Source organism: Pleurodeles waltl, chromosome 5 (genome assembly GCF_031143425.1).
Source record: "Pleurodeles waltl isolate 20211129_DDA chromosome 5, aPleWal1.hap1.20221129, whole genome shotgun sequence".
Classification (NCBI taxonomy): Eukaryota; Metazoa; Chordata; class Amphibia; order Caudata; family Salamandridae; genus Pleurodeles; species Pleurodeles waltl.
Genome location: NC_090444.1, coordinates 905,634,316 through 905,661,834, shown reverse-complemented (window position 1 = coordinate 905,661,834; position 27,519 = coordinate 905,634,316). Strand labels below are relative to the sequence as shown.

The following is a 27,519-nucleotide window of genomic DNA, read 5'->3' as shown; positions in this document are numbered from 1 at the left end:
CACTGCCTCCCGGCACCCTCCGTGTTGAACTCACCAACCCTACTCTCTGTGCTGCTTTCTTTTCCCTCTCACTCTCTTTGTTGATCTTTCCCACCCCTCCCGCCCTCTGTATATTAAAAGCACTGGCTAAGAGTCACGAGTGATGAGCACCACTTTGCAACTATGCAGTATAGGCCTGTATGAGTATGAAACTCATTCCCAAACACTATGAAGAAATGACTGTGTACCCGAGTCAGGCCTTTCTGGCTGGACACAACGGAGTCCCTTAGAGAATCTGCTCTGCTTTGCTTTTCCACTCATAGCGCATGCAGCTCCATGCCGTTTGCTAGTGCAGCAGTGTTTGCAGTGTTGGTCTCATACCTTCCCATTGGTCTGGGCCTTCTGGATAAAAATACACTGCTTATGTCTCACTGCTGGTCACCAGTCCATCCTTCTACGTGCCTTCCACAGAGGTATCTAGGATTATAGAAGTTGTGTTTTCCTGTGCACTGCATCAGTGGGACACAGCCAGGCCACGGCAGCACACAGGTCCACTTGTGCCTCATGCCGATTCAAAAGCAAGGCGTCTCTCACTGCAATTAGGCCCACAGGAGGGGGCCCGTTCCCCTCGGGCTCGCAGCCAAGATGCAGCACGGCAAGGCATAGGAGAAGAGGATGTCTCATCTGATCCCAATTGCAAGGAGTCATATTTTGCTCATCCTACAATAAGGCCTCCTGCCCGGGTACCTATTTAGAGGCACCACGGGACACCCATTGTCCAGCAGTTTAGTTCCCTTACAGTTTTAACACCCCCAGTCTACAAGCAAGTCTCATACTTTCAGGCCTTAATGAGCTGCAAAAGAGATGCCTGTAGGTGGCTGAGAGGAAGGCACTGCAGGCTGAAAGCAAATTACAGGACCCCATTCATTCCCTTTCTCCCTTGGGGCCCAAAAATACTAGAACGGCCACTGCTTGATTGGGTGGTTAGGTGAAACTCAAGGACCGATAACATGTATGTATAGGTCATGGAATCATCTTGGCTGAAGACTTTCTTCTACCATGCTTTAGGGTAACACATGAAAACGAACAGGAAAATGGGTGCTCCCAATGACATGGCAATCTATTAAGACAGTTAAGGGTCTCTCAGGTGCGAGTAGATAATGTGGCTTAGACGTCTGCACAGAAAAAAGGTGTGCCCTTGACATTTAGGAATGGGAAAGGAGCAGGAGGGTTTGTAAAGTGCATGAATTAGATAGTTTTATGAGTAGTGTACAAAACGGGAATCAAAAAGCAAGATTGAGAAGAGAGGTTGATGCATGGCTTTTTTTTTCCCTCTCGCACAAAAAGATGATTAAAAATATAGGTACCCTCTTATTGAAAGTATGGAGATACTTTCTGTTGGCAGGAGATAAACAGAGAGGCATTTCATATTTGTGGAGCATTACATGTAAGAATTAACTGGCATTTAGAAAACAAGCAACAGAAATAGGAAATAATTGCATCAAGGCAGATTTAGAAGTAAGGTGAGTAAAAATACAGTGAATCTTGCTAGCACTATTATGCACAGTAGGAAGAAAATGGTGCCTGTGATCATCCATATCACTTCTCTAAGTAGCATCTCTCAGAGCTCCAGGCAGATTGGAGGATACAACTTGGAAGGGCCTAATTTGTGCCACTATCAGCTTACAGTAGGCTTAGAGCCAGCCTACTGCTTACCATTGGTTGACTTTCTTGTCACTCATATTTGCTTCTCTTCTATCTATTAACGTGTTTGGGCTTTACTTCCCCTTCTTAGGTTTATCCCTTTCCAGGAATATGGTCACATTACTGGTGCCCTTCCACTGCTCACTTTTCTGGTACTGCTTATTCTTCTTTTTAGTGAAGCATTCCATGACAGTGCATGTGTTTTCTAGCGGTCTCGCTCATGTACCTCACTTCCCTCAGCCACTCTCCATGTTGCAGTCTCTCGCTTTCTCCCCTGGCCTCTTCTGTGATGCGCTCACCCATGTAAACTTCTTCGCCCAGTTCCATGGTGCTCTCTCTTGTCCTATGTCCTCTGTGTTGCTTCCTCCCACTCGCACCCTCAGTGCTGTTTCCCCCACTTGCTTAAAAAAATATGTATTACTTCTTTTTTAAAAGCTCTAGCATCATTATGTAGGAGCAGACGCGTCTTTTTACATCACAGCTTCTTTCCATCTCTTCAGCGACGCTGTGCAGCATGGCTAAACAATATTGTCAATGACCGTCCCAAAGGCAAGACCTATTGGCTTCGCTAATGCTCGTTTCATTTTCTCTCCTGGGTGTTGGGTTCCCTCCTCTGTGTACACACAGCAAAATCACAAATGAATTGGTGATGTTACACCTTTAGCAGGCATCTTGAAATTGTGCCAAACACTGCTTGATGCAGACTTACATATGTATGGTTCAATTGTAACACTTTTTTCTTTTGCCCACACTAACAGCCTACAAAATAAATGTTTCCACTCTACAGTATTTCAAATGTCACACCAGGTAGAGTGTTTTGCAAATGTAGGTGACCTTAGAAGGTTCCCTATCAAAGGACATCCTAAAATCTCAGCTAAGCACAGCAACAAAGACAGAGGCCAAAAATGAGTTAACACCTCCTCACTTCATTGGCCACAAAATATGAAGAAATATTAACAAAGCCATTAGCTCTGGCCTTGTTAAGTGTGCCCAGCTTTTTTTTCAAACATATGTAACAAGCAAAAAACAAAATTGGCAAAAATATAAAAAATAAAGAAGCAGTGCAGCAGCCCAGGCATACCATGCTTGGCAATGAAGGACAATTTGAGCAGCTGTACACATGGATTCAAGCAAACTGCTATCACTCGCTTTCAAGGCATCAAATATATGAAGCGGGCTGATCTATGGCTCGACATTTTTGTGAGCAGAAGCAAATTGTGAATGACATGACCAGACCAGTGGATGAAAAGTACTGAAAGAAATCCCTTGTTTGGATATATCTATGTATTTTATTAAGATTAGATTTGGAAAACGTAAGGCAGTGAAACAACTAAAGCTATCGCTAGGGCAGACCTTAAAAGATATGAACGATAGTCGTGACTGGGGCTGGACAAGAAGATGAACTGGTTGTTAAAGGAAAATGGAAACACTTGTCTCTGACCATAGGCCTATTAGCATTAAGGCACATAGGAGGACTTTACAAGCCTCATAATATGTCATACGAGTATATACCTGAACTTCCTGCCTCCCTGTGGCTACCCGCTTCAAATAACCACAAATCTTAGTAAACAAATGCTAAAAAAGAAATTATCCTGATGTAATTAAAAGTTTTGTAGAGACCCTCGTGTCACAAAGGTCATCAAAATGTGAGTTTATGCCTTAAATTAATCAAAGTATTAATGTACAACTTACTTACCTTTGGTAACGAAATATCTGGTAGAGACATATTCTAGTTGCAGATTCCTTACCTTAGAATTTTCCCCCAGGCGTCAGACTGGATCCGGAGATTTTTCTTCGAGCAATACCCTTGCAAGTCGGCAGGTGGCATCGGTCGACTCCGGGGGCGTCGTTGGCGTCATGGTCACTGTGATGATGTCGGGAGTAGCATATAGACACCGCCCTCGCGCAGTGACGTCAGTTTCTTTTAACGACTTTCCACGCTAAAGCGCAGAGCCGCTAAGAACACTGAGATTGGTGCGCCAGAGCTAAGGACCTGAAAGGGGGAATCCCTGTCCCTATAAATCAGTTCGCAAGCGGGGAGAATGGGTTGGCGGTAAGGAACCTGGAACTAGAATATGTCTCTACCAGATATTTAGTTACCGAAGGTAAGTAACTTGTACATCTGATAGAAACTTCTAGTTGCAGATTACTTACCTTGCAATAGATACCCAAGCAATGCCATCCTCGGAGGTGGGCTGCGAACCAAGATCATACTAGGAAGTCCGAACGACTAAAATAGCCATCCCGACGGTCCTGACTGTCCAGTAGTGCTTAGCAAACGTGTGCAGGGACGCCCACGTAGCTCCCTGGCAGATATCTAGGACAGAAACTCCACGCGCTAACACAGTGGAAGCAGTTGCTCTGGTGGAATGAGCACACAAGCCTTCAGGAGGTTGCTTTTTGGCCAAGGTGTAGCACATTTTGATGCAAAGAAGCACCCATCGAGAGATGGTACGCTTTTGCACTGCCTTCCCTTTTTTCGCACCCACATACCCAACGAAGAGTTGATTGTCCACCCGGAAACTTTTGGTACGATTGAGATAGAACGCCAACACTCTTTTTGGGTCCAGACGGTGGAGTCTCTCCTCCGCATGGGAAGGATGTGGGGGTGCGTAGAAAATAGGCAGAGTGATGGACTGGCCTACATGAAACGGTGTAACCACCTTAGGAAGGAAGGAACCCCTAGTGCACAACACTACTTTGTTAGGGTGCACAGATAAGTATGGAGGTGTCGAGGAAAGGGCCTGAAGCTCACTCACCCTGTCAGCAGAGGCGATAGCGACCAGAAAGACAGTTTTGAAGGTGAGGAGCCGCAAGGGACAATTATGCATTGGCTCAAAGGGGGTACACATCAAATAAGTAAGTACAAGATTAAGATCCCACTGAGACATGATAAATGGAGTGGGAGGAAATAAATGGGTGAGCCTTTTTAGGAATCTACTCACAATAGGAGATTTCAAGAGTGAGGGCTGATCAGGTAGCCTAAGAAAGGCCGAAATGGCAGATAAATACCCTTTAAGGGTGCCCAAAGCAGAGCCCTGCTGGGCCAAAGAAAGAATGAACAGAAGAACCTCCGATAGAGGGGCGGGAAGGGGATCAACAGATTTGTTAGTACACCATGCCACAAATTTATTCCAACAACAGGAGTATACAGTTTTGGTTGATGGACGCCTGGCTGCCAAGAAAACACTGCAGACTTCGGGTGGAAGGGCAAAATCCGTCAATGTGTGCCGCTCAATCTCCACGCATGAAGGAGGAGGGTGTAGAAGTTGGGTGAAGAACCATCCCCTGTTGCTGCGACAGTAGATCCGCCCGAAGAGCCGGTCTGAGTGGAGGATCGATGGACATGCTCAATAGTTCTGGATACCATACTCTCCGTGCCCAGTCCGGAGCCACCAAGATGACTTGGGCCCAGTCGTTCCTGATTTTCTTGCGAAGTCTGGGCAGAAGAGGTATAGGCGGAAAGGAGGCCGGAGTTCCACTCGAGATGAAAACCGTCTCTGAGCGAGTGCTCCCTTGGAAACTCCAACGCGTAAAACAGTTGACATTGCATGTTCTCTGTAGAGGCGAACAGATCTAACCAAGGTTCTCTCCCATCGTTCACAGCTTTGGAGACGATAGCACGGGCCTCCTCCGGTATCTGCTGCAGGACTTGCACATCCGTATCCCACAAAGAGTGGGTATAGCGGCCCAAAAGGCTTGCAGTGTTCACAGACCTCAGCGCGAGACTGAAGGAAGAAAATAGCTTCTTGCCAAACTGTTCCAGTCTTTTGGATTCCCTATCCGGGGGTGCGGAAGGGAATGTGCCTGACGAAGGGGACGCCTGGATAGCAAGACTCGCTGGCATGGGGTGTTGGGACAGGAATTTAGGGTTGTTCAGGGCGGGCCGATGGCGGCGTGCGATAGTCCTATTCACAGGAACCCCTGTGTTGGGTTTGGACCACGTACCCAAAAGGACATGGGTGAGGGCTTCATTAAATGGCAAAAGGGATTCTAAAGTAGAAGACCCAGGCTGAAGCACGTCCGTCAGGAGATTAGACCTGACCTCAACAGTGGGAAGCTCGAAACCAAGGACCTCAGCTGTCCTACTGACCACCATACCATAAGTTGCTCCCTCCACAATAGCCACAGTAGGAGGAGACAGCATGCCAGCGTCAGGAGAAGTATCCAGACCACTGGCTTCTCCCAATTCCTGAGCCCAGTCCATAGAAGGGTCATCCAGGTATTCATAAGGGTCCAGGGACCCCTCTAATCCCTCCCCATATTCGTACCCATAAGAAAAAGGGTCCGAATCCGACCTGGGGTGAATAGGCCCCATCGAAGTCAAAGACGGCATCAGCCAACGCCGCTCCGACTCGTCAGGGATAAGAATTGGGTCGACGACGATAGTGGGCACTACCGACGTCGGGAGCGTCGATAATTGACCCGGCGCCAGGGAAGGTCTCAAGTTTGCGACGCCGCACCCAAAGGCCTCTCAGCCGAACCCCTTGGACCCAAAGGCGCCATATCGGGGTCGAACCGTCCAAATAGGAGGCGCATGGCCTCACAAAACTCTGTAAGCTGGGCGGGGGTCGCTCCCCCTCCGGGAAACTTGGGGAAGCGTGGAGCCGACCCAGACGCAGGATCCGAGGACAGAGGGCTTGTGCGTGGACACTCCTCCCACGTCGTGTCTGCCAAGCGACGGGGCGAAGTCGGAGAGCAATGGGACTTCGACTTCTTCTTCTTACCTTGACCCGAGGATTAGGAAGAAGACAAGTGGTGATGACTCCGCGACCGATCTCAAGACCTTCCTCTCGAGCAAGACCGGCACCTACGAGGAGTCGAGTGCCAGGCCGCCATAAGCTTTAGGGACCGCTCCCTCAAAGCCTTCGGGTGCATGGCCCGGCACTCGGAGCATGACTTCGGGTTGTGATTGCGCTCGAGACACCACAGACAAACCAGATGAGGATCCATCACCAACATCGTACGATGACAGACCTCGCATGGCTTGAACCCGGTCTTTGGGGACATCCTCGACGCACCAAAGTTTCACAGAAAAACTCGACAAAACGGTCGAATTCGGCCAAAAAATAGCCAGGGTAGCTCTTCTCAGGATCAGCGCATGGCGCGGAAAGAAAAGAACTGACGTCACTGCGCGATGGCGGCGTCTATATATTACACCCAATGTCATCATGGCACCAACGAGGCCTGCGGAGTTGACAGACGCCACCTACCGACGTGCAAGGGTATTGCTTGAAGAAAAATCTCCGGATCCAGTCTGACGCCTGGGGCAAAATTCTAAGGTAAGGAATCTGCAACTAGAAGTCTCTATCAGATAGTAAAATGTAGCTGCACCGACAGGCAATTTAAATGTGCATTTGCTTGTATTGAAGAGTTTGACTTAGGTCTTTAGATTAAATTACGTTTTAGAAGGATTAAATTGATGTTCCATTGTAACAGACTTTAAACAGTACATATTGAAACAATATTGAAATTTTAATGATTAAGGAATTTAAAATGAGTGCAAAAATGAGAGAAATGCAAGTCTCTGTTAAACTTAATGAAATGCATTAAAGTTTTCTCATTTAAAATGAAATGTATTATTCACATTAATGAAGTCTTATTAATGTTGAATTCATAAGTTTGCATAGTACATGTGTTTTATTAAAAAGTATTAATTAATTGAATGTAATGTCATAATTTCTTGCCTTAGCATAATTTAGGCCTGCAGAATTAACATTTTGTGATCGTGTTAGAATGTCGATTTATTTCCTAGTGTGAACTTTCTTTTGGGTTATGTTCCCATGAGAAGCCTAGAATTTGTAACATACCCCATTGTTTAATCATAGAGAGAATGTATCTTATCACCTTCGGGAACGGAACATTGTGGAACATGGACTGACATTGTATACAATTGCTTCAAACTTGTGTGGAGTCATACAAATGAAAGATGTTTTCATAGAAAGCTTGGGAATGCACAGGTTTCAATATGGAGTTGAGTGATTGATTATTATTGGATGATACCCCTTCAACATGACATGGACTGATACATTTGGCAAATCACAATGCTTTGTGACTTTTGATATGGCAGTGCCCAGTAGGGACTTTGGTCAGAGAGGCGAGGAGATGCTGCTTTGATTCCTGTCCCAGATGCTTTACTGATGAAGAGTCCCTGAATGCTGAGCCCTTGGAGAGCTCTCTTCTTCTCTGCTTGTGCCCTTTGAGACTTAGAAATCCTTTTTAATCCCCTCCAGAAGACTCTTGATCAAGCTTCTGATATGCTGATGCTTTCCCTTTTTATCTATCTTTTGCCTATCTTAGTTAGTAGTTTACAGTCCAAAATATTTTTTTTGTGAATTATTTTTGCCCCTTTTGTATTTTGCCAGCATGTGTTCTGTCGCACACATGTATTTCCCTAATTTGGTTAGTTGTAGGGTTTTCACTGCCGAGCCTAAATTTATGACTTTGCTAAACTGAATTTACTGATGATTGCTAACCCTAAGCAACGCTGCATTTCTATAGCTCAGATATTCCTTGTACTATTATGTATTGTTTTTCTTGAAAGCTTAGTTTTGTTCATGTTAGTATGCCTAAATCTATTTCATTGCCTTGGGCAAGCCTTGGTGATTATGTATCTGTATCATTTGGAACTGCGAATAATCTATGTAGGAAGTTGGCTCTGTGTATACTATCCCAAAGTAAGAGATAGTGTGCACAGAGTCCAAGGGTTCCCCTTAGGGGTAAGATAGTGGCAAAATTAGATAATTCTAATGCTCTATTTTGTGGTAGTGTGGTCGAGCAGTAGGCTTATCAGAGGGTAGTGTTAAGCATTTGGTGTACACACACAGGCAATAAATGAGGAACACACACTCAAAAACCTAACTCCAGGCCAATAGTTTTTATATAGAAAAATATATTTTCTTAATTTATTTTAGAACCACAAGATTTGAAGTAAATACATAAAATGCAAGATACTCCACACAGGTAAGTAAGGCTGCGGGTGCAGTGCTTGGTCCAGGCGTCGGGTTCTTTGTTCCAGTCAGTCGTGGTCAGGGGGAGCCTCTGGATCCTCTCTGCATGCGTTGCTGTGGGGATCCAAGGGGGTCATCTCAGGATAATCACGAGGTCGCAGTCGCCTGGGGGTCCTCCCTGCAGTGTTGGTTCTCTGGAGCTCGATCAGGGGGCGTCGGGTGCAGAGAGTGAAGTCTCATGCTTCCGGCGGGAAGAGTGAAGTCTTTGAAAGTTGCAAAGTTGTTGCTGTTTTTAAACAGTGCCACTGTTCTCTGGAGTTTCTTGGTCCTTCGGTCCAGGGCAGTCCTCTGAGGCCTCAGAGGTCGCTGGTCCCTGTCTGATGCGTCACTGTGCAGGTTCTTTGAGTCTGGAGACAGACCGGTAGAGCTAGGGCCAAGTCAGTTGTCGTCTCCGTCGTCTGTGCAGGGCTTTCAGGTCAGCAGTCCTTCTTATTTGTGTAGGTTGCAGGAATCTGATTTCATGGGTTCTGGGTCGCCCCTAAATACTAGATTTAGGCTTGTGTTTAGGTCAGGAGGGCAGTAGCCAATGGCTACTGTCTTAGAGGTTGGCTACACCCTCTTTGTGCCTCCTCCCTGAGGGGAGGTGGCACATCCCTAATCCTATTGGGGGAATTCTCCAATCTCAAGATGGAGGATTTCTAAAGGCAGGGGTCATCCCGGCTCAGGGCACCTTAGGGGCTGTCCTGACTGGTGGGTGACTCCTTGTTTTTCTCATTAACTCCTCCAGCCTTTCCGCCAAACGTAGGGGCAGTGGCCGGAGGGGCAGGCATCTCTACTAACTGGGATACCCTGGGATGCTGTAACAAAAGGCATGAGCCTTTGAGGCTCACCACCAGGTGTTACAGTTCCTGCAGGGGGAGGTGAGAAGCACCTCCACCTAGTACAGGTTTTGTTCCTGGCCACAGTGACAAAGGCACTCTCCCCATGTGGCCAGAAACTCGTCTGGTTGTGGGAGGCTGGCAGAAACTGGTCAGCCTAGCACTAGGAGTCGGACTGGTATTCAGGGGGCATCTCTAATATGCCCTCTGGGTGTATTTTACAATAAATTCCACACTGGCATCAGTGTGCATTTATTGTGCTGAGAAGTTTGATACCAAACTTCCCAGATTTCAGTGCAGCCATTATGGAACTGTGGAGTTCGTAAATGACAAACTCCCAGACCATATACTCTTTATGGCTACCCTGCACTTACAATGTCTAAGGTTTTGCTTAGACACTGTAGGGGCAGAGTGCTCATGCACATATGCCCTCACCTGTGGTATAGTGCACCCTGCCTTAGGGCTGTAAGGCCTGCTAGAGGGGTGACCTACCTGTGCCAGAGGCAGTGTGAGGGGAGTGCCATGTCGACTTAGTCATTTTCTCCTCTCCAGTACACACAAGCTGTGAGGTAATGTGCATGTGCTGAGTGAGGGGTCTCCAGGGTGGCATAAGACATGCTTCAGCCCTTAGAGACCCTTGCTGGCATCAGGGCCCTTGGTACCAGGGGTACCATTTACAAGGGACTTATCTGGGTGCCAGGGCTGTGCCAATTGTGGGAACAAAGGTAGAGTTTAGGGAAAGAACACTGGTGCTGGCGCCTGGTTAGAAGGGTCCCAGCACACTTTCAATCATACCTGGCATCAACAAAAGGCAAAAAGTCAGGGGGTAACCATGCCAAGGAGGCATTTCCTTACAATCTACATGACTTTGAGCTTGTGTTTGTAATAAACTTGATTTAGGAGTTGAGTTTTCCTTCCGTGGCCACATTGGTCTTGGTGTTTAAATTGATTGGGTTGTGTTGAACTTTTGTTAGCGGTTCTACCACACCACTTACTGGGTTCCAAAGATCCATTCACGATCCTCAATGAGCACGGATTCCTGCTAAGGATGAAAATGCTCCAGCTATTCTTTTTGACCGAAATATCTAGCTTTCCTTTGTAAATACATAAGACAACATAGCTAAGAAGCAGTTTTATCTCCAGGACTAAGCCTCCCAAATAAATAATTAAATAAACTGTACAATTAACTGTTCCTTTTAGTTAGCATAGGTAAGCAGATACATCCACTTGCAAAAATGTAGCTATACAATTTACTAGGGTACGGTCACGCATAGCAAGTCACGGTTACATCAATAAAACTTAATGGAAAGAAATACAGAACAACAGAAATAAACTTATGTGCGATTGTACCATACCTGAAGCATTGATGAAAAATGGCTTACTGCTTCATCGGGAAGGCCACTGCCTATTAATACATATCCAATTGCTAATAAAACATAACAAAAGAAAACAAAGTTATTAGTGCTTTCACTAACCCTCATTGTCATTTAATTTAAAAAAGTTCATTAGTGGGAGATTTCGAAAACAATCCCACTTAGCTTCAACACCTGTATTAACTTTTCTGATTACAATAAAGCAATACACTTTCAAGAGGTAGTGTGCCATCAATGGCCATTCCCTGTTTAGATATCCCATTGTTTCAATCAGTGGAGACTATACATGACAGCCAATGTTTAAGGCAAGGTTCTACAACTAAACTAAGGAGAGATAACTTTTGTGTGCTTAGATACAAGCTTCCGGTGTGATGAAATGTAACATGTACGGTCTCCATTTTCTTTTCATTTATTTGATGTCCTATCTTGTCATTTGGTATATACAGTGAACACAGTTCCCAAGAAAAGTGGACTATTTTCAGAGAAAGTTATTGTAATAGAAAAAGGATCTCATACACAAGGTTCTGCAAAGAGGATGAGGCAGACAAGGAAGAGATGAAGGAAAGGGAGCAGAATGAGGGGCTAAGGCGGCGGTGGGTTTGTGCATGTGTGAGTGAGATGGCTGAGCCTGGATTATAGAAACCAGAATGTGATGGGGCAATCATTGCAATCTGACTAATACTGGAGAACACAATATATGCCTTTTTTCACATATTTGCTTTGCATGCATTTACATTTGTTACACGGGGAGACAAGTAATTTGCAAAGAACAACACTATTCATTTTAGTCAAATGTCAAGGCCCACATTATAAATGAGATCTCTTGATTTCCTGGTAAGAAACGTTTCATCTTAGAACAGCAGTGCACACACGCAAAAACGCGTCCACATAAGGCATTTGGACAGATAAGCAAGCATACAAATTAGACAAGTTTGCAGTCTAAAATACATAACCTTTAACCCCACAGAAAAAAGTTAATCAGAGTAATTTCTTTTGGATCTCCCCTTCACTCTCCATAACTTACACAAAAACACTTCGAATTGATAAATGCTTTAAATAAAAAACACAGATATCCTCAAAGAGGCTCTCCAGACAGCAGGAGAGCCGATACTACAATATTCACTGCACTCAGGAAACTCGCACAATAATGCTTTACAAGCATTCTTTTACAAAACATTTTTGGCCATAACTCAGCCTGTGTATTCCTAGGACAATGTGACCACCATCAAAACGTTCACAACAATGTGCTCTTTCGGTCTACATCATCTCTGGGTCTAATTAAAAGGCCTGCTAGCCTTGAAAATGTGGTATGCACTACGCCCACTAGGGGCAAAATATATGGTTGCACTGAGTTATTTTCTGCCATTCTGTTTTCATGTAGTTATGTCCTCTGGGGGCTAACTATACAGTTACATGACAATTTTTCTTGAAAATGCTATTTTTATTGTGGTGTCCTCTAGAGGCTGCTCGGTCAACATACTACAATATTTGCTGCACTCGGAAACTTGCCCCAATATGCTTTGCAGGGCATTCCTTTTACAAAACATTTTTGCTCATAACTCTGCCTATGGTGGCCCTAGGGCAATGGGACCATCTTCAAAATGTGTTCACCACAACATGCTCTCTCTGCCTAGATCAACTCTGGGTCCCACATACTAGGTTAGTGAAGACCCCAAAATAATAGCCCATCCCACCATTCAGTGTATTTGTAACCTCTCTTATGGCTGGAACTTCTGTTTTGAACCTGGGAGTAGTTTGTGTTTTAGGGGCCTCGTTGAAAAAATATTCAAGTAGGTCTATTAGCCCTTTAGTTATAAGCAGGGCCACTGGAATTATGTAGCAGAAAGGACCAAAATATGTGGCAGAGTTTACTAATTAAAGTGGTAAAAGAAGTCTAGCTATAAATTTACAATGCCAATAGCTCCCACCCAAAAACGTGAGAGTCCTACTGCTTTGCAAAAGCTTGTTTTTCTTTTCTACAGTGGTAACATATTTATAATAGACTGACATTACTAGAATGCAAGGTTGAGCAGTAGACAACTGGATATAAACAGGGTCAGGCACAACTGTTGACACAAATGTACTCAAAAATAGAAGTGGGGCTACTCAGCTGCACCTCCAACCCCCTTCGTGGCTTGCACAATGTGCAGGTCATAGCGGAGCGAATGAGCTGTCACCCACTGGATCTAATCTCCCAATTGAGAACAGCGGACTGGAGTGGACGGCAGCTCATCTACTCCTCATATTTTAAGGGCCCCCTACTCCCACGTTTGCAAAGCAATTAGGTGACGGGGTCATTTCAATATCCTATCCACCCTTCCACAAGGCTTAGGGGTAGATGCCTCTAATGTTTACCCTCTGCTAAGTAGGAGACCTCTTGTTAGGGGGGGACTGGAGGAGGTGAGCGTCATATTAAAATTTCTTCCCCAGCAGCAATTTTTTTAAATACCTGCCCAAGATTCTGAACATCATAAGAAATGTCTTTTTTTTTTTTAACTGTGTCTAGAGACTGGTGATAAAAAAAGACCCCACCAGTTCCTGGGCTCTATTTAAGTAATTAAAGAAAAAAACAAAGACATCTTGCCTCATATTTACTTACAACATGAGAGATCTGGAAAACAAACATTGGTATAGCCAGTACGTTTGTCTTGCATTTTAAATAACAAGTCAGACTTACTGGTTTCGCCAATGTTGCATCATGGGCAGCTCAAGCAGGAGCTGCAGGGGGAGGGGACCATAAAGAGCGGCTGATGGTGCGGAGAGGGGCACACTACTGGCTGTGTGGGCAGGAACATACAGAGGTTGCATACAAGCTGGGTCACACAGAGGGGCAGCAAGAGAAATCTGCAACAACGGGCATCCAAGTGGGTTGGAGTAGAAGGTTGGGTACACACAGAGCCAGCAGTGGACGAGGCATGTTGGTAAATAGGGGCTTTAAGGAAGATTCAGGCAAACAAAGGGACTGCAGAGGGTGGAGGCACAAAGCGGATGGATTCCAGGTGAAGGACAAAAAGGAGCTGCAGTTGAACATAAAGTGGTTGCAGGGGCATATCATGGTAACATGCCAGATGGGGCGTAGCACTCACAGGGGCTGCGGGAGGCCAGAGGACACAAATAGAGGATGCAGGGAAGGTGCATATTGGGACTGCAGTGGGGCAAGGAAGTGCACAGAGGAATTACAGGGAGGGCAAAACAGGACACCTAAAGGGGCGACAGGTAGCCAGTAGAACACCAGGGAAGTGGAGGGCCACAAAGGGGTTGTCGGTGAGAAAGTGGACACAAAGGGCCTTTCACATACTAAGGGGTTGCATGGCAGGTGAAATCAAATCATAAATATTTATAAAGCGCGCTACTCACCCGTGCGGGTCTCAAGGCGCTAGGGGGAAGGGGTTACTGCTGCTCGAAGAGCCAGGTCTTGAGTAGTCTCCGGAAAGCGGAGTGGTCCTGGGTGGTCCTAAGGATGGTGGGGAGGGAGTTCCATGTCTTGGCCGCCAGGTAGGAGAAGGACCTCCCACCCGCCGTGGTGCGGCGGATGCGAGGGTCGGCGGCGAGAGCGAGGTTGGCGGAGCGAAGAGGACGGGTGGGAGTGTAGAAGCTGAGGCGGCGGTTGAGGAGTTCGGGTCCCTTGTTGTGGAGGGCTTTGTGTGCGTGGGTGAGGAGTCGGAAGGTGATCCTTTTGTTGACGGGAAGCCAGTGCAGGTGTCTCAGGTGGGCGGAGATGTGGCTGTTGCGGGGTATGTTGAGGATGAGGCGGGCGGAGGCGTTTTGAATTCGTTGCAGACGTTACTGGAGTTTAGCGGTGGTTCCTGCGTATAGTGTGTTGCCGTAGTCCAGGCGGCTCGTGACAAGGGTGTGGGTCACGGTCTTTCTGGTGTCGGCAGGGATCCAACGGAAGATCTTTCGGAGCATGCGGAGGGCGAGGAAGCAGGAGGATGATACGGCATTGACTTGTTTGGTCATGGTGAGAAGTGGGTCCAAGATGAAACCGAGGTTGCGTGCGTGGTCTGAGGGGGTCGGTGCGGTGCCAAGGGCCGTGGGCCACCAGGAGTCGTCCCAGGCGGTCGGGGTGTTTCCGAGGATGAGGACTTCTGTTTTGTCTGAGTTCAACTTTCAGTTGAAAGGGCACACAGAAGCTCCATAGGTCGGAGTTGGCCACTGAGGCCAGCTGGGGTGCAGCAGAGGGTATTCAGTGGACTTATGAGAACAGGGCCACACAGGGTGAGTCAAGGGACCAGGAGCACACAGAGGTTAGGCAGAAGACACAGGACAGCAGCAGTGTAGTGGGGCACACCATTCCTACATATACACAAAATCACTGATCATCCTAGGCTAACACCCTCTCATTCATCTATCCCCACAACATAGAACACTCCCACTTTCATACATCCACACAACCAACATCATACATCTGCAAACCCACTATCATACAGCCAAACATACAGCATCCTAAACCACCATATCCAAAATCATATGTCCACACAACCATTATATGACATAGCCCCTTTCTTACATCCATACAACCAACATCATACACCAATTAGACCCATAAGGAAAGTCACGTGGTTATATTACTACATTAACAACATGTGATGTAGATGTAGTTTAAAACAACTTGTATAGACTAGGGTGCTAACCCACTAAAACCCCTCAGTAACCTAGGATGATAAGTGTTTACCAAAGGGTGGGAACTAAATCAACCCCCGCCCACAATGGGACACAGATACAATAAAGAATAGCGAAAGCACCAAAAAGCATTTAAAGTATATATTAGAAACAAACTCAGTGCAGCATAACAATGGATTATGTGACATAGTAAACGCAGTTCAGAAAATTAAATTCAGATCAGTTATTCAATAGGTACATTTGTTCATCCAAGATGTTTAATTATCTAGCAATTTACACTGACAGAATGGAATAACCAAATTTAATCCAGTGTGGATAAAAAGTCTTGCTTCAAGTGTGTTCCCAGGAGATTACTGCCTGTAGTCTAAAGGATTTTGACCCTTTCTTCTTGATCTGATGTGAAAAATACCCAGGCCAAATCAATCGGATCAGTGTGTTCTGTTCGCAAAATAAATTCTTCAAGGCTTGATGTTTAATCTAGCTGTAATATGTATTCATACAAAGAGTGAGTCAATAAAGTGAGTGAATTTAATGGGTGAAAGGGATTCCCCCAAAGCAAAACTTTTCATCAAACAAAACAAATTTAAAAAAAATAATATGTAGGGAGATGTTACAAATGGGATTTCTGGTTGGTTACGCTATGCACCTAAGCCAGGCAGAACCCACCACTCTAGTTAGGGCAAGTAAGTTACACACCAAAGATAACCTGTGCTCACCCCGAGGTGGCCTGGCATAGAGAGGTCAGGCTTATCCCCAGAGGCAATGTGTAAAGCGTTTGCACCACACACTCACGCCAGTGGCACAATAAGGTTACCACAAAAGGGACACCACACTGGATTGTATAAAAATATATCTTTTATTGTAATTGTATCATAAACCATAAATACTGTGCATGTTACACCACTACTGAATAGTACTCATTTTCCTGATGGTGCAAGTATCTACACAACATACAAGCTACACAACATACAGACTAACCTTAGGACCTGGCATGTAGCATCATAAGAACCAAAATGACCACAGATCACTTTAATTGTTGTGACAACAATGCAATACATTGGAGGCCCTCATGTATGATGCAACCACTTTGCCAACAATAGTACGATTTAGTCAGATCATTGTTAATCTCACTCATTGTGCCACCATTGCATCGATGATCTCTGGGTCAAAGCTACATGAAACAGTCTACCACCATAGGGCCTAGAGCACCAGGGCTATTAGACTTTTTATGGGGATTTTCAATCCCCCTCTGTTGAGGCTTACCCCCATGTGGAGGGATCCAAGGCACAACAAATTCTGGTGAGAGTTTCGATGCAATCAATTGGTCTCCCCGGACCAGGCTGTAAAAGGGGCCAGCTCCGCTGTGAGCGCTCGACTTGGGCACACCATACCTGCCTCTGGACGGAACAACGCTGGTTGTCCCCTGACGATCGGGGCTGACTCAGCAGTGATCAGACGCTCAGGAGGACTCCTTCCCTCCACGTTGGATGGCCAGCAGGTTGAAGGGGCTCCTCTATGTGTGATGCAGCATCTATGCTAGTCCAGCTGATGGACCCTGTGGAGGGGGGTTCTCGCACTGCAGGCGGCAATAGGCGGTTCAATCATCACGCACTGAAGAGAAAAGATGCAGCACTCACTATGCGCTCTATTGTGCCTGCACTCTTTGGTCTGCATGGGGGAACGTGCTCACCATGCACCACTCTGCTCTAGGGGCAAAACGTTCCACATGCTCTCCTTGTTGCAGGTGATAGAGCGCTGACCACACTGTCCTTGGCAAATGCCCACAGCCAGGACAGCCTAGAAGAAGAGCTCAGCGTGCACTACTTTTTGGAGAGAGGGTAAATAAAAATGCAGCTCTCACCACAAGCTGAACAGGAGAAGCCAGGGGCATTACACAGTGCTCCCAATGCTCCAATTGGAGTTTGACTGCAAAACACTAGAGTTATAAGCACAGAGAAATGCCCACTTTCTAAAAGTAGTATTTCTAAAATAGAAATGCAAAATTCAACCACACCAGTAAGCAGGATTTCTCACTACCATTCCAAACATGGCAATGCTACTCCGTTCAGATCAGGAACTACCACTTAAAAGTATATACGGGAATTCCCAGAGCTAACTATGAGAGGAGCAATCATCACAGTAGTGAAAACTGAAATATACTGTTTGTCACTACTAGGACATGCAACACATTACAGTACATGGCCTACCTTTTACATACACGGCACCCTGCCCATAGAGCTATCTACGGCCTACCTTAGGGGTGATTTAGGTGTAGTGAAAACGAAGTTTAGGCCTTGGTAAATACTGTCACCTCAGTGTGACTGTAAACTGCGCATGCACGCCCTGCAGTGGCAGGCCTGAGGCAGGTTTGAAAGGCTACGTCTGTGGGTGGTGCAATCAGCGTTGCAGGCCCACTAGTAGCATTTAATTTACAGGCCCTGGGTACATGGTATACCAATTTAAAAGGGACTTACAGGTAAATTAAGTATGCCAAACAGGTGTAAGACAATCATACCAACTTCTAGGGGAGAGAGCACATGCACTTTAGCACTGATTAGCAGTGCTAAAGTGCACAGAGTCCTAAAGCCAACAAAGAGAGGGTCAGAGAAATAGGAGGAGGAAGGCAAAAAGTTTGGAGATACCATGCAGGAAGGGCCTTTTCCAACAGTAGAGCTGACTGTAACCAGGGTCTGAGAAGTGTTGTAGCCTTAACTGTGAAATGCTAACTTAGAAAAACATTTATTAAGACTGCCCAAGGTCAAATTCATGTTATTACTGTAGCACAGGAAAATAGTTGCAATTGAATACTCTGTGCATCACAGATAGCATGTTATGTTTCTCAGAATGGGATATCACATTAAGCCATAGAAACTCAATAATACAGAATAAAACTCAGATTAAATTAAAAAAATTACATTAACATTAAACTAATCCTGATAATGTTCTTTGCGAGCTACTCTGAACCCAACGTCACCAGCAGCCTTTCCTGGGAGAGGAGTTTCCTAACCCCCCCTAATACAGTACCCCTTCTAATACACTGGTGTTTGTATGAATCTGCTGGATGCTGATTCGGGCCTCTTCTTTTCTGGCCTCCACCTGAGATCTCTCTCCTCAACACTCTATTCTGGAAGGGTGACCAGACGTCCCGGATTTCCCCAGACAGTCCTGGTTTTCCGAGGACTGTCCCAGCGCTTTTCTTAATTTTCAATAAATGTCCTGTTTTTTTGGGAGGAGGACAAAGTCATTCTGCAAAGCAGAAATTAAACTATGATTTCCTTTCAAGAGACCCTAAAGTGATTTAATTTATTATGAGTTTTTTCAGGCAGCACAGGAGGAGGGTGGCTGCGTGCTGACAGCAGAGGGAAGATAGAGAGGGGAGGTGGGCAGGGAATCCAGGGTAGCGGGCCTTCCACATCTAATGTTATATAATATAGCCTTGTAAATGCGTGTGTCCAGTTCTTGTGTAGCCACGTAAATATATGTATGTGTGTGTGTGTGTATAAAAATATATACATATATATATATTTAAATATATATGTATATATTTGTGTATATATATATATATATAGACACACACACACACACACACACACACACACATATATACACTGGACAGGCCGGACATAAAAATAACAACACTTTAGTCCTATTTTTATGTCTGACCCGGTTTTGCCTTCTCAAAATCTGGTCATTCTATATTCTGGCTCTCACACCTGTGTTGAGATGTTTTGTGATACTATGCATATATTTCATCTTCTATTGTTGAAGACAAACAATGGCAGCAATATGTAACACCAGCTGAGTGAACTATGCAACTTGAAGGGCTTGGGTTGATGGGGACTAGTAGGCATCAATTGTATGGGTGACATATGGAGGAGTGCGGCACTTGTGTCCTTTGAAGAACTAAAACAAGAGTTCTCCATGAAGAAATTGGAGAGTTATAGATACCTCCAGTTAGGACATGCACTTAGATGACTCATACAAGAGGGTAACCAGCTCCCAGACTCGACCCCGTTGGACGACAGGCTGTTACTAGATCATGGCTGTTACTAGATCATATGCCAGGGAAGGCAATATCCTTGACTTATAAGAAAATAATGGATAATTCCCCGGATCCCTGGCACTCTCTTCTTGAGGCATGGGAGGGTGACATGGGCCTCATAGAAGACGGTGACTGGCAAAAAGCCCTACAAAGTCCCCGAAATCACTCCTTCACCGCACTGCCACATGGATTCAAACCTTTGCACAACGGGATGTGGTCTGGTTGGATCATTTTTGCCCTATTCTTTGGCGCTGCCCCATAATCTAACACTTTTGGTCACATATAGTACATGTAATGAAACGGGTAACATGCCTAGAAATACCACTAAATTCTAGATGTCTCCTGCTACACATAACAAGAGGAAACTTGGCCAGACATCAGCAAATATGGTTGAGACTAGCAGCAGGAGTGGCCTAAAGGGACGTTGCTAGAACATGTGGAGCAAATGGACCTCCTACGATCCAAGGCTGGGAACATAATAAAGATTGGTGTCAACAGGCGGAACTTGTGGTCTATCACGGACGAGGCTGCCTCAAAAAGTAAAAAAAAATCTGGGCCCAATGGAGCACAAACAGAAACTTGTGAACTTGTAAGCAACTGGAACCAGAAGAGTGGGGAGAGTCTAGAACAGGTCATGGGTGGGGGGTGGGAAGAAACTTGTGAAGTTATAAGCAACTGGGACCAGATGAGTGGGGGCGAGGGTGGGAGTCTAGACCATGGTCTTGGGTGGCGGGAGGGGGAGGTGTATATACACTGTCTAAGGGTAATGCATATTCCAGGTACTATATGTTGGGTGTGTAATGGTCTGATGTCTTGAATTTATTCCCCCTTGGGACACTAATGGAAATCCGTGGTTGTATTGTGGTAATTATTATGTACCTAGCGCTTGTGTGATATTAACTAAAGGTTTTTATTAAAAAAATGGCAGCAAGATTAAGAGAGCTCTGCCCCCAACCCAGCTAGCTGTGAATACAAAAGAGGGAAGCTACCCAGTTGAACTCAGATAAACATGTAATTTGTAGGTCGTGTCTTCCACACAGATTTTAGCTGCCTATAGGCAAAAAGCTTGCTGTGGACATTACCACAAACTTAGGCCCTCATTACAACATTGGTGGTAAAAGCCGCTTACCGCCGTGCAGAAGACCGCCAACACACCGCCGCACCCACGGAAATCTGCCACAGCTATTATGACCCACAGCACGGAATCCGCCAAAATTCAGACACCCACACAAGTCCGCCACACCAAAGGTCAGTGATAAACTGGCGAAAACAAAACCTCCACCGTCACGCCAACAGAAATACGCCCACACTATCACGAAACACGTATCCACGCGGCGGTCTTTCAACCGCGGTATTCAATTGGCGGTACACACCGCCGCGCTCAAAATACACACACACATACAAAACACAGCCACATTGGACAATTCAAAATACACACACCTGATACACATACACACACCACTCCCACACACCCAATACAATATAAAACACACACCCACAAACCCTTACGACCACAACTGAGAAAGAAGTACAGAGAGAGACACCACCATCAACAATACTTGCATCCACAGGCACACCAGACCATCACCCACATAACTTCCACGCACCTCACACAACACCCCACTACATATCAGCCCACTTATCGCCACACACACCACCCCACACATCACCCACCCCACCCCATGGCACGGCAAAGACACCCCAGGTTCTCAGAGGATGAGCTCAGGGTCATGGTGGAGGAAATCGTCCGGGTAGAACCACAGCTATTCGGATCACAGGTGCAGCACACCTCCATTGCAGGGAAGATGGAGCTATGGCGAAGAATATGGGACAGGGTCAACGCAGTGGGACAGCACCCAAGAAATCGGGATGACATTAGGAAGAGGTGGAACTACCTACGGGGGAAGGTGCGTTCCGTGGTCTCAAGACACCACCTTGCGGTTCAGCGGACTGGCGGCGGACCTCCACTTCCTCCCCCACAACTAACAACATGGGAGGAGCAGGTCTTAGCGATTCTGCATCCTGAGGGCCTCGCAGGAGGAGATGGAGGAATGGACTCTGGTAAGTCAAATCTTAACTATTACATCCCTCACCCTACCTGCATGCCATCACATACCCTCACCCCCATCACTCCGACTCCTCACAATGTCCCAACATCACAAACCACACATCCCAACACCAAGCCCTGCATGCAACACCAAAGCATGGGACACCCACCTCCAAAGCATGCCCACTGCACAAACCCATACACCCCCCTAAACCATCATCACACAAGGTCCCACACAGGAATGCAAGCAATGGGGTACACGGTCAGCCACCCATGGCACACACAGATGTAATAAACATCCTTTTATACCCCTGCAAGACCCCTACCCAACGTCACTGGACAGGAGGGTCCACACATATCCACACCACCAACAGAAGAGGCCCACAGTGATGACAGCAGCTCTGTCCAACTGGATCTAGATGACCAGCCCGGCCCATCGGGGACCTCGGGACAGTCGGTTCCCATCACACAGCCACAGGCCACCTCAGAGCTTCCCCCCTCTGGAAACACCAGCACAGCACCCACACCTCTGTCCCCAGGACACGTCAATCATCAGTGTGTCCACCACTACAGGGAACCCAGGCTAACCCACCACCCCAACAACAGGGACCTGGGGGCAGTGGCAGTGGGCACACGGTTCAGGGGACGGAGGCCCAGGAACACAGGGGAACTGGGAGGGCTGCTGTGTGACAGGGGGAGGACAAGCCAAGGGAACCCACTCTCCACGAGGCCCTCTCCAACATCATGGGAGCCTACCAACACTCCCAGGAGACGATGGCAACGGTACTGGACAAGTTTCAGAAGCCCCAGCGCCTGCAGGAGGAACAGTATTTGGGCTTCAGGGAGGAACTCAGAGCCATCAATTCCACCCTGAGCACCATCGTAGGGGTGCTGAAGGAAGTACTCAACACCAGGAGGGACACTGTGGCACAACAAGGGGCCCCTGACACTAGCATGGACGGTGAACTGCCCACCACCTCCGCCGGTGCTAGTGGACAGGAGGCACCGCCACAGGACCACCACACCAGCACCCCACCCCCTGCAGAGGGAGAACCACCCTGCAAACGGTCCCTGAGATCCAGGACAAAGACAGAGAACAATGCCAAAACCCCCGCCAAGAAATGAGACCACCCTGAATGTCATCCTTCTGTCCCACTTTGTCACCCTGTCCATCCTTAAACTGCCCCAGCTCCACTTCCTATGCCCATTTGGGCAATGCACCTGTGAGACTAATACACTGGACTCTGCCATGGACATTACTCCATCAACCACCCCTCACCATTTTGCAACCCCCTCCAATATTGAGTACTTAAATAAACACCCTTGAAGCACAAAACAATCTGGAGTCAGTCTGTGATTTCGGAATAGTGTATTAGCAATTACTGTGGCAAAAAGCTCTTTCAATTGTAATGTCAACATACCTATGTCACGCAGCTCTAGTCCATGAGGAAACAAAGCAGATGTCACACAGTGGGACCCACATCTGTGAAATAGTAAGGGAAAGTGACAACTCAGTGACCATACACTGGGTGAAAACGACAGACAGTAGAGAGGTAGTAGTGTTAAAGTACATGTAGTAGGCAGGTTTGTATTCTTACCTGTGTCTCACGGAAATATTGCAGGATCACTGAGTCCCTGCTGTCCATGTCCTCTTCTTCTGCTTCCTCGTCTTCACTGTCCACAGGCTCCACAGCTGCAACAACACTGCTATCTGGACCATCCTCCTGCAGAAAGGGCACCCGTCGTCGCAAAGCTAAGTTGTGAAGCATACAGCAGGCCACGATGATCTGGCACACCTACTTTGGTGAGTAGAATAGGGATCCACCTGTCATATGGAGGCACCTCAACCTGGCCTTCAGGAGGCCGAAGGTCCGCTCGATTATCCGCCGTGTTCACCCATGGGCCTCATTGTAGCGTTCCTCTGCCCTTGTCCTGGGATTCCTCACTGGGGTCAGTAGCCATGACAGGTTGGGGTAACCAGAGTCACCTGCAAATGGCAAGGGACAACTGTTAGACACACTAACCTGTAGGGATAACCCCAGACCCAGACAAACATTCCCACTGTCTTGCTTCCAGGTGCTCACCTAATAGCCACACACGGTGCCTCTGGAGTTGACCCATCACATAAGGGATGCTGCTATTCCGCAGGATGTAGGCGTCATGCACTGAGCCAGGGAACTTGGCATTAGCATGAGAGATGTACTGGTCTGCCAAACATACCATCTGTACATTCATCAAATGATAACTCTTCCGGTTTCTGTACACCTGTTCACTCCTGCGGGGGGGGGACCAAAGCCACATGTGTCCCATCAATGGCACCTATGATGTTGGGGATATGTCCCAGGGCATAGAAATCACCTTTCACTGTAGGCAAATCCTCAACCTGAGGGAAAACGATGTAGCTCCGCATGTGTTTCAGCAGGGCAGACAACACTCTGGACAACACGTTGGAAAACACAAACTGGGACATCCCTGATGCTATGGCCACTTTTGTTTGAAATGACCCACTTGCAAGGAAATGGAGCACTGACAGCACCTGCACTTGATGGGGGATTCCTGTGGGATGGCGGATAGCTGACATCAGGTGTGGCTCCAGCTGGGTACACAGTTCCTGGATTGTGGCACGGTCAAGCCTGTATGTGATGATCACATGTCTTTCCTCCATTGTCGACAGGTCCACCAGCGGTCTGTACACCGGAGGATGCCGCCATCTCCTCACATGTCCCAGCGGACGGTGCCTATGAAGGACAACTGCGAGCACAGAGTCAACCAACTCAGAGGTACGTACCCACAGCTTACACAGAACACGAATCATAATCCGAAAAGTGGCTTGTATGTGTGTTGAGTCTAGGCCTAGGTATGTGTGACGCAGTTAAAAATGAAGCCATGTGGGACCCTGAAATGGCGGCAGTCTGACCTCTAAAGTGGGACAATGGGATGTGAGGTAACCCCTATGGGTCCCAGGAGCCAATGACGATGTATGCTGGCGGTGACGGTACGCACCGCCGCGGATGTGACTGCCATTTTCTATCTGTTCAATCACTCGATACCTGATCGTCGACAGGAGAGGACCTACACTGCAAGTGCTGCTGTGATCTCGGTCTGGAAGAGACAAAGGCTCGAGTGTCTGGGGAAAGGGCCCCTGCCTTCACATCGGAGGAGTTGGAGAAACTCGTGGACAGGGTCCTCCCTCAGTACACGCTACTCTACGGTCCTCCAGACAAACAGGGAAGTACACTGGGAGCAAGCTGTATGGGCTATGCCAGTGTGCAGTGGGGTGGATGTAAGGGGGGGGGGGTTAGACTGCGGCGTGCATGAAACGACGGTGAGTGCATTTGCCACATGGCAAGGGTAGGGATGGGGGCCAATGACTGTGATGGTGCAGTTGGTAATAAGTTTCTCGTCCCCCTGTACAATTCATGTAGGTCAGCGCCCACCAGAAAACATATATTTGGCGTGCCATCGCCAAGGGCGTCCGGACCCTGGGGGTCTACCACAGACGGAGCACCCACTGACGGAAAAGATGGGAGGACATTCGCCGCTGGAGCAAGAAGACGGCGGAGGCTCAGCTGAGGATGGCCTCCCAACGTGGGAGGGGTGCCCGTCGCACCATGACCCCCATGATGTTCAGGATCCTGGCTGTGGCGTACCCGGAGTTGGATGAGAGCTTGAGGGCATCACAGCAGCCACAAGGGGGTGAGTACACTCTCATCCTGCTGATTTTGCGTGCAGAGGAAGGGTCTGGGTGGGGGAGGTGGGCTGTGGGATTCCCTAGGCCAGGGCGAGTTTAATAGGCAAGGTCCCTCCGTAAGGCAGGCCATGTGGCACCCCACCCCACCTCTGTAGAGTGCCAAGTACACCTAGTCATGCCCGTGGGTCATCCATGTGTGCAGATGTCGTCCATAGCCTAGTAGGCCATTTCCCAGGGTTTGAACAGTGGAGCCCAAGAGCACGGCGTAGTGCAGGGGGCTTCTGTGTCTGTCGTGTCTGCCAACGGTAGCGGTAATGCATGCACTGAACAGGTCTTTCTTCTGTCGTACCCCCCCCCTTTTTGTGGTCTACCTGTTCTTGTGTGCATTAGCATCATCAGGCAGAAGAGCAGTGGCACCGGAGCACGAGGGAGCTGCATCCCACATGGCCATGGAGGGCGACACTACGGACTCGGAGTTCACCAGTGGGACGGAGGGCGAGGGGAGCTCCACGGCGGGGACAGGAGCTGACACCAGCGACACAGACTCGTCCTCTGATGACAGCTCCCTTGTGGTGGCCGCAACATCTGTGCCCCCCGCATCTACAGGTACAGCTGCCACCCCCTCTACCAGCACCGCCCTCCCAGCAGCCCCCCAGCCTATGCCCGGTGCCCGCTCACCCAGGAGGGTGGGCATCACCTTCGCCCCAGGCACCTCAGCCCCTGCCCCTATCACCCCTGCTGCCCTCAGTGAGGAGGCCATTGACCTCCTCAGGTCCCTCACGGTTGGGCAGTCTACCATTTTGAATGCCATCCAGGGTGTCGAAAGGCAGTTGCAACAAACAAATGCATTCCTGGAGGGTATTCATTCTGGTCAGGCGGCCCTTCGCCGAGCTTTTCAGGCTCTGGCCTCAGCACTGATGGCAGCCATTGTCCCTGTGTCTAGCCTCCCCCCTCCAACTTCCTCCACCCAGACCCAATCCCCTGTACCCCAGCCTATCCCAAGCACACCTTCAGACCAGCATGCACACACCTCAACACACAAGGGAAGCTCTGGCTAACATAAGCACCACACATCCCACAGGCACTCGCGCAAGCATCACACACATGCAGACACACCAACATCCACTGCCTCCACTGTGTCCCCCTCCTCCTAGTCTCCCTCCTACCTCCCAGTCTCGTCTACACTCACACCTGCATGCACTACATCTACAGCCACTACTGCCATCACCAGCACACCCGATCACGTGCAGTCACCACCCCCACTACCATTCACACGTCCCCTGTGTCCTCTCCCAGTGTGTCTGTGACGCCACCTCCCAAGATACACAAACGCAGGCACACACCCACCCAACAGTCATCCACCTCACGACAGCCTCCAGCACATGCACCTTCACCCAAAGTCACCAAACGAACACCTCCTACAACCACAACCTCTTCCTCCACTCCCAAACCCCCTCCAGCTACCAGTCCCAGTGTCTCCCAAAAACTTTTCCTGTCCAACCTTGACCTCTTTCCCACACCTCCCCCACCCCGTCCGTCTCCTAGGGCCTGACTCTCCAGGTCCCAACCTAGCACCTCAGCCACAACATCTCCGGGACCAGTGGTGCCTGTAGTCACCGGAATCTGGAGTGCACCGGCCACCAGGGCAGCCAGTGTGGCACGGAGCCACAGCACGGACAGTCCCCCCACCTGTCAAGCATCAAAAGTTGGCCAGTGCCCGGCGGGAGAGGGGGAAGACTCCAGCCACCAAAGCCGCTCCCAGGGGTCCCAGTGGGAGTGTGGAGTCAGCTGCGACACTTTCCAAGGTGGGGAAGGAAAGTCTCGGAAGAGCAGTACGGCGGAGGAGACCACCATCATCCCCGCTGCCCAGGAGGCCACCGCCATCATCCCCGCTGCCCAGGAGGCCACCGCCATCATCCCCGCTGGGACAGACAGAACCGCCAGCAGCTAAGTCACTGCAAAGGAGCCCACCGCCTCAAGCACCGCTGAACAAGGCACCGCCGCCACAAGCACTGCTGAACAGGGCACCGCCGCCACAAGCACCGCTGAACAGGGCACCGCCGCCACAAGCACTGCTGAACAGGGCACCACCGCCACAAGCACCGCTGAACAGGGCACTGCCGCTACAAGCACCGCTGAAAAGGGCACCGCCGCCACAAGCACCGCTGGCCCATGAGCGCCAAGGGCACTGACGCTACTGAGTCCGTCACGAGCAGGATGAAGCACTTTGGG

The 27,519-nt window shown here is 48.1% G+C and overlaps 1 protein-coding gene across 3 annotated transcripts in view; it reads right to left on the bottom strand.

Moving 5' to 3' along the window:
- Window positions 1–27,519, bottom strand: part of TTC13 (tetratricopeptide repeat domain 13) — an 815,569-nt gene that overhangs the window by 641,293 nt on the left and 146,757 nt on the right. For all 3 annotated transcript variants that reach the window (XM_069235032.1, XM_069235030.1, XM_069235031.1), the window contains exon 4: window positions 10,867–10,937. In XM_069235032.1, coding sequence (XP_069091133.1) covers window positions 10,867–10,937 — 71 coding nt within the window. The remainder of the gene's footprint in view (window positions 1–10,866; window positions 10,938–27,519) is intronic.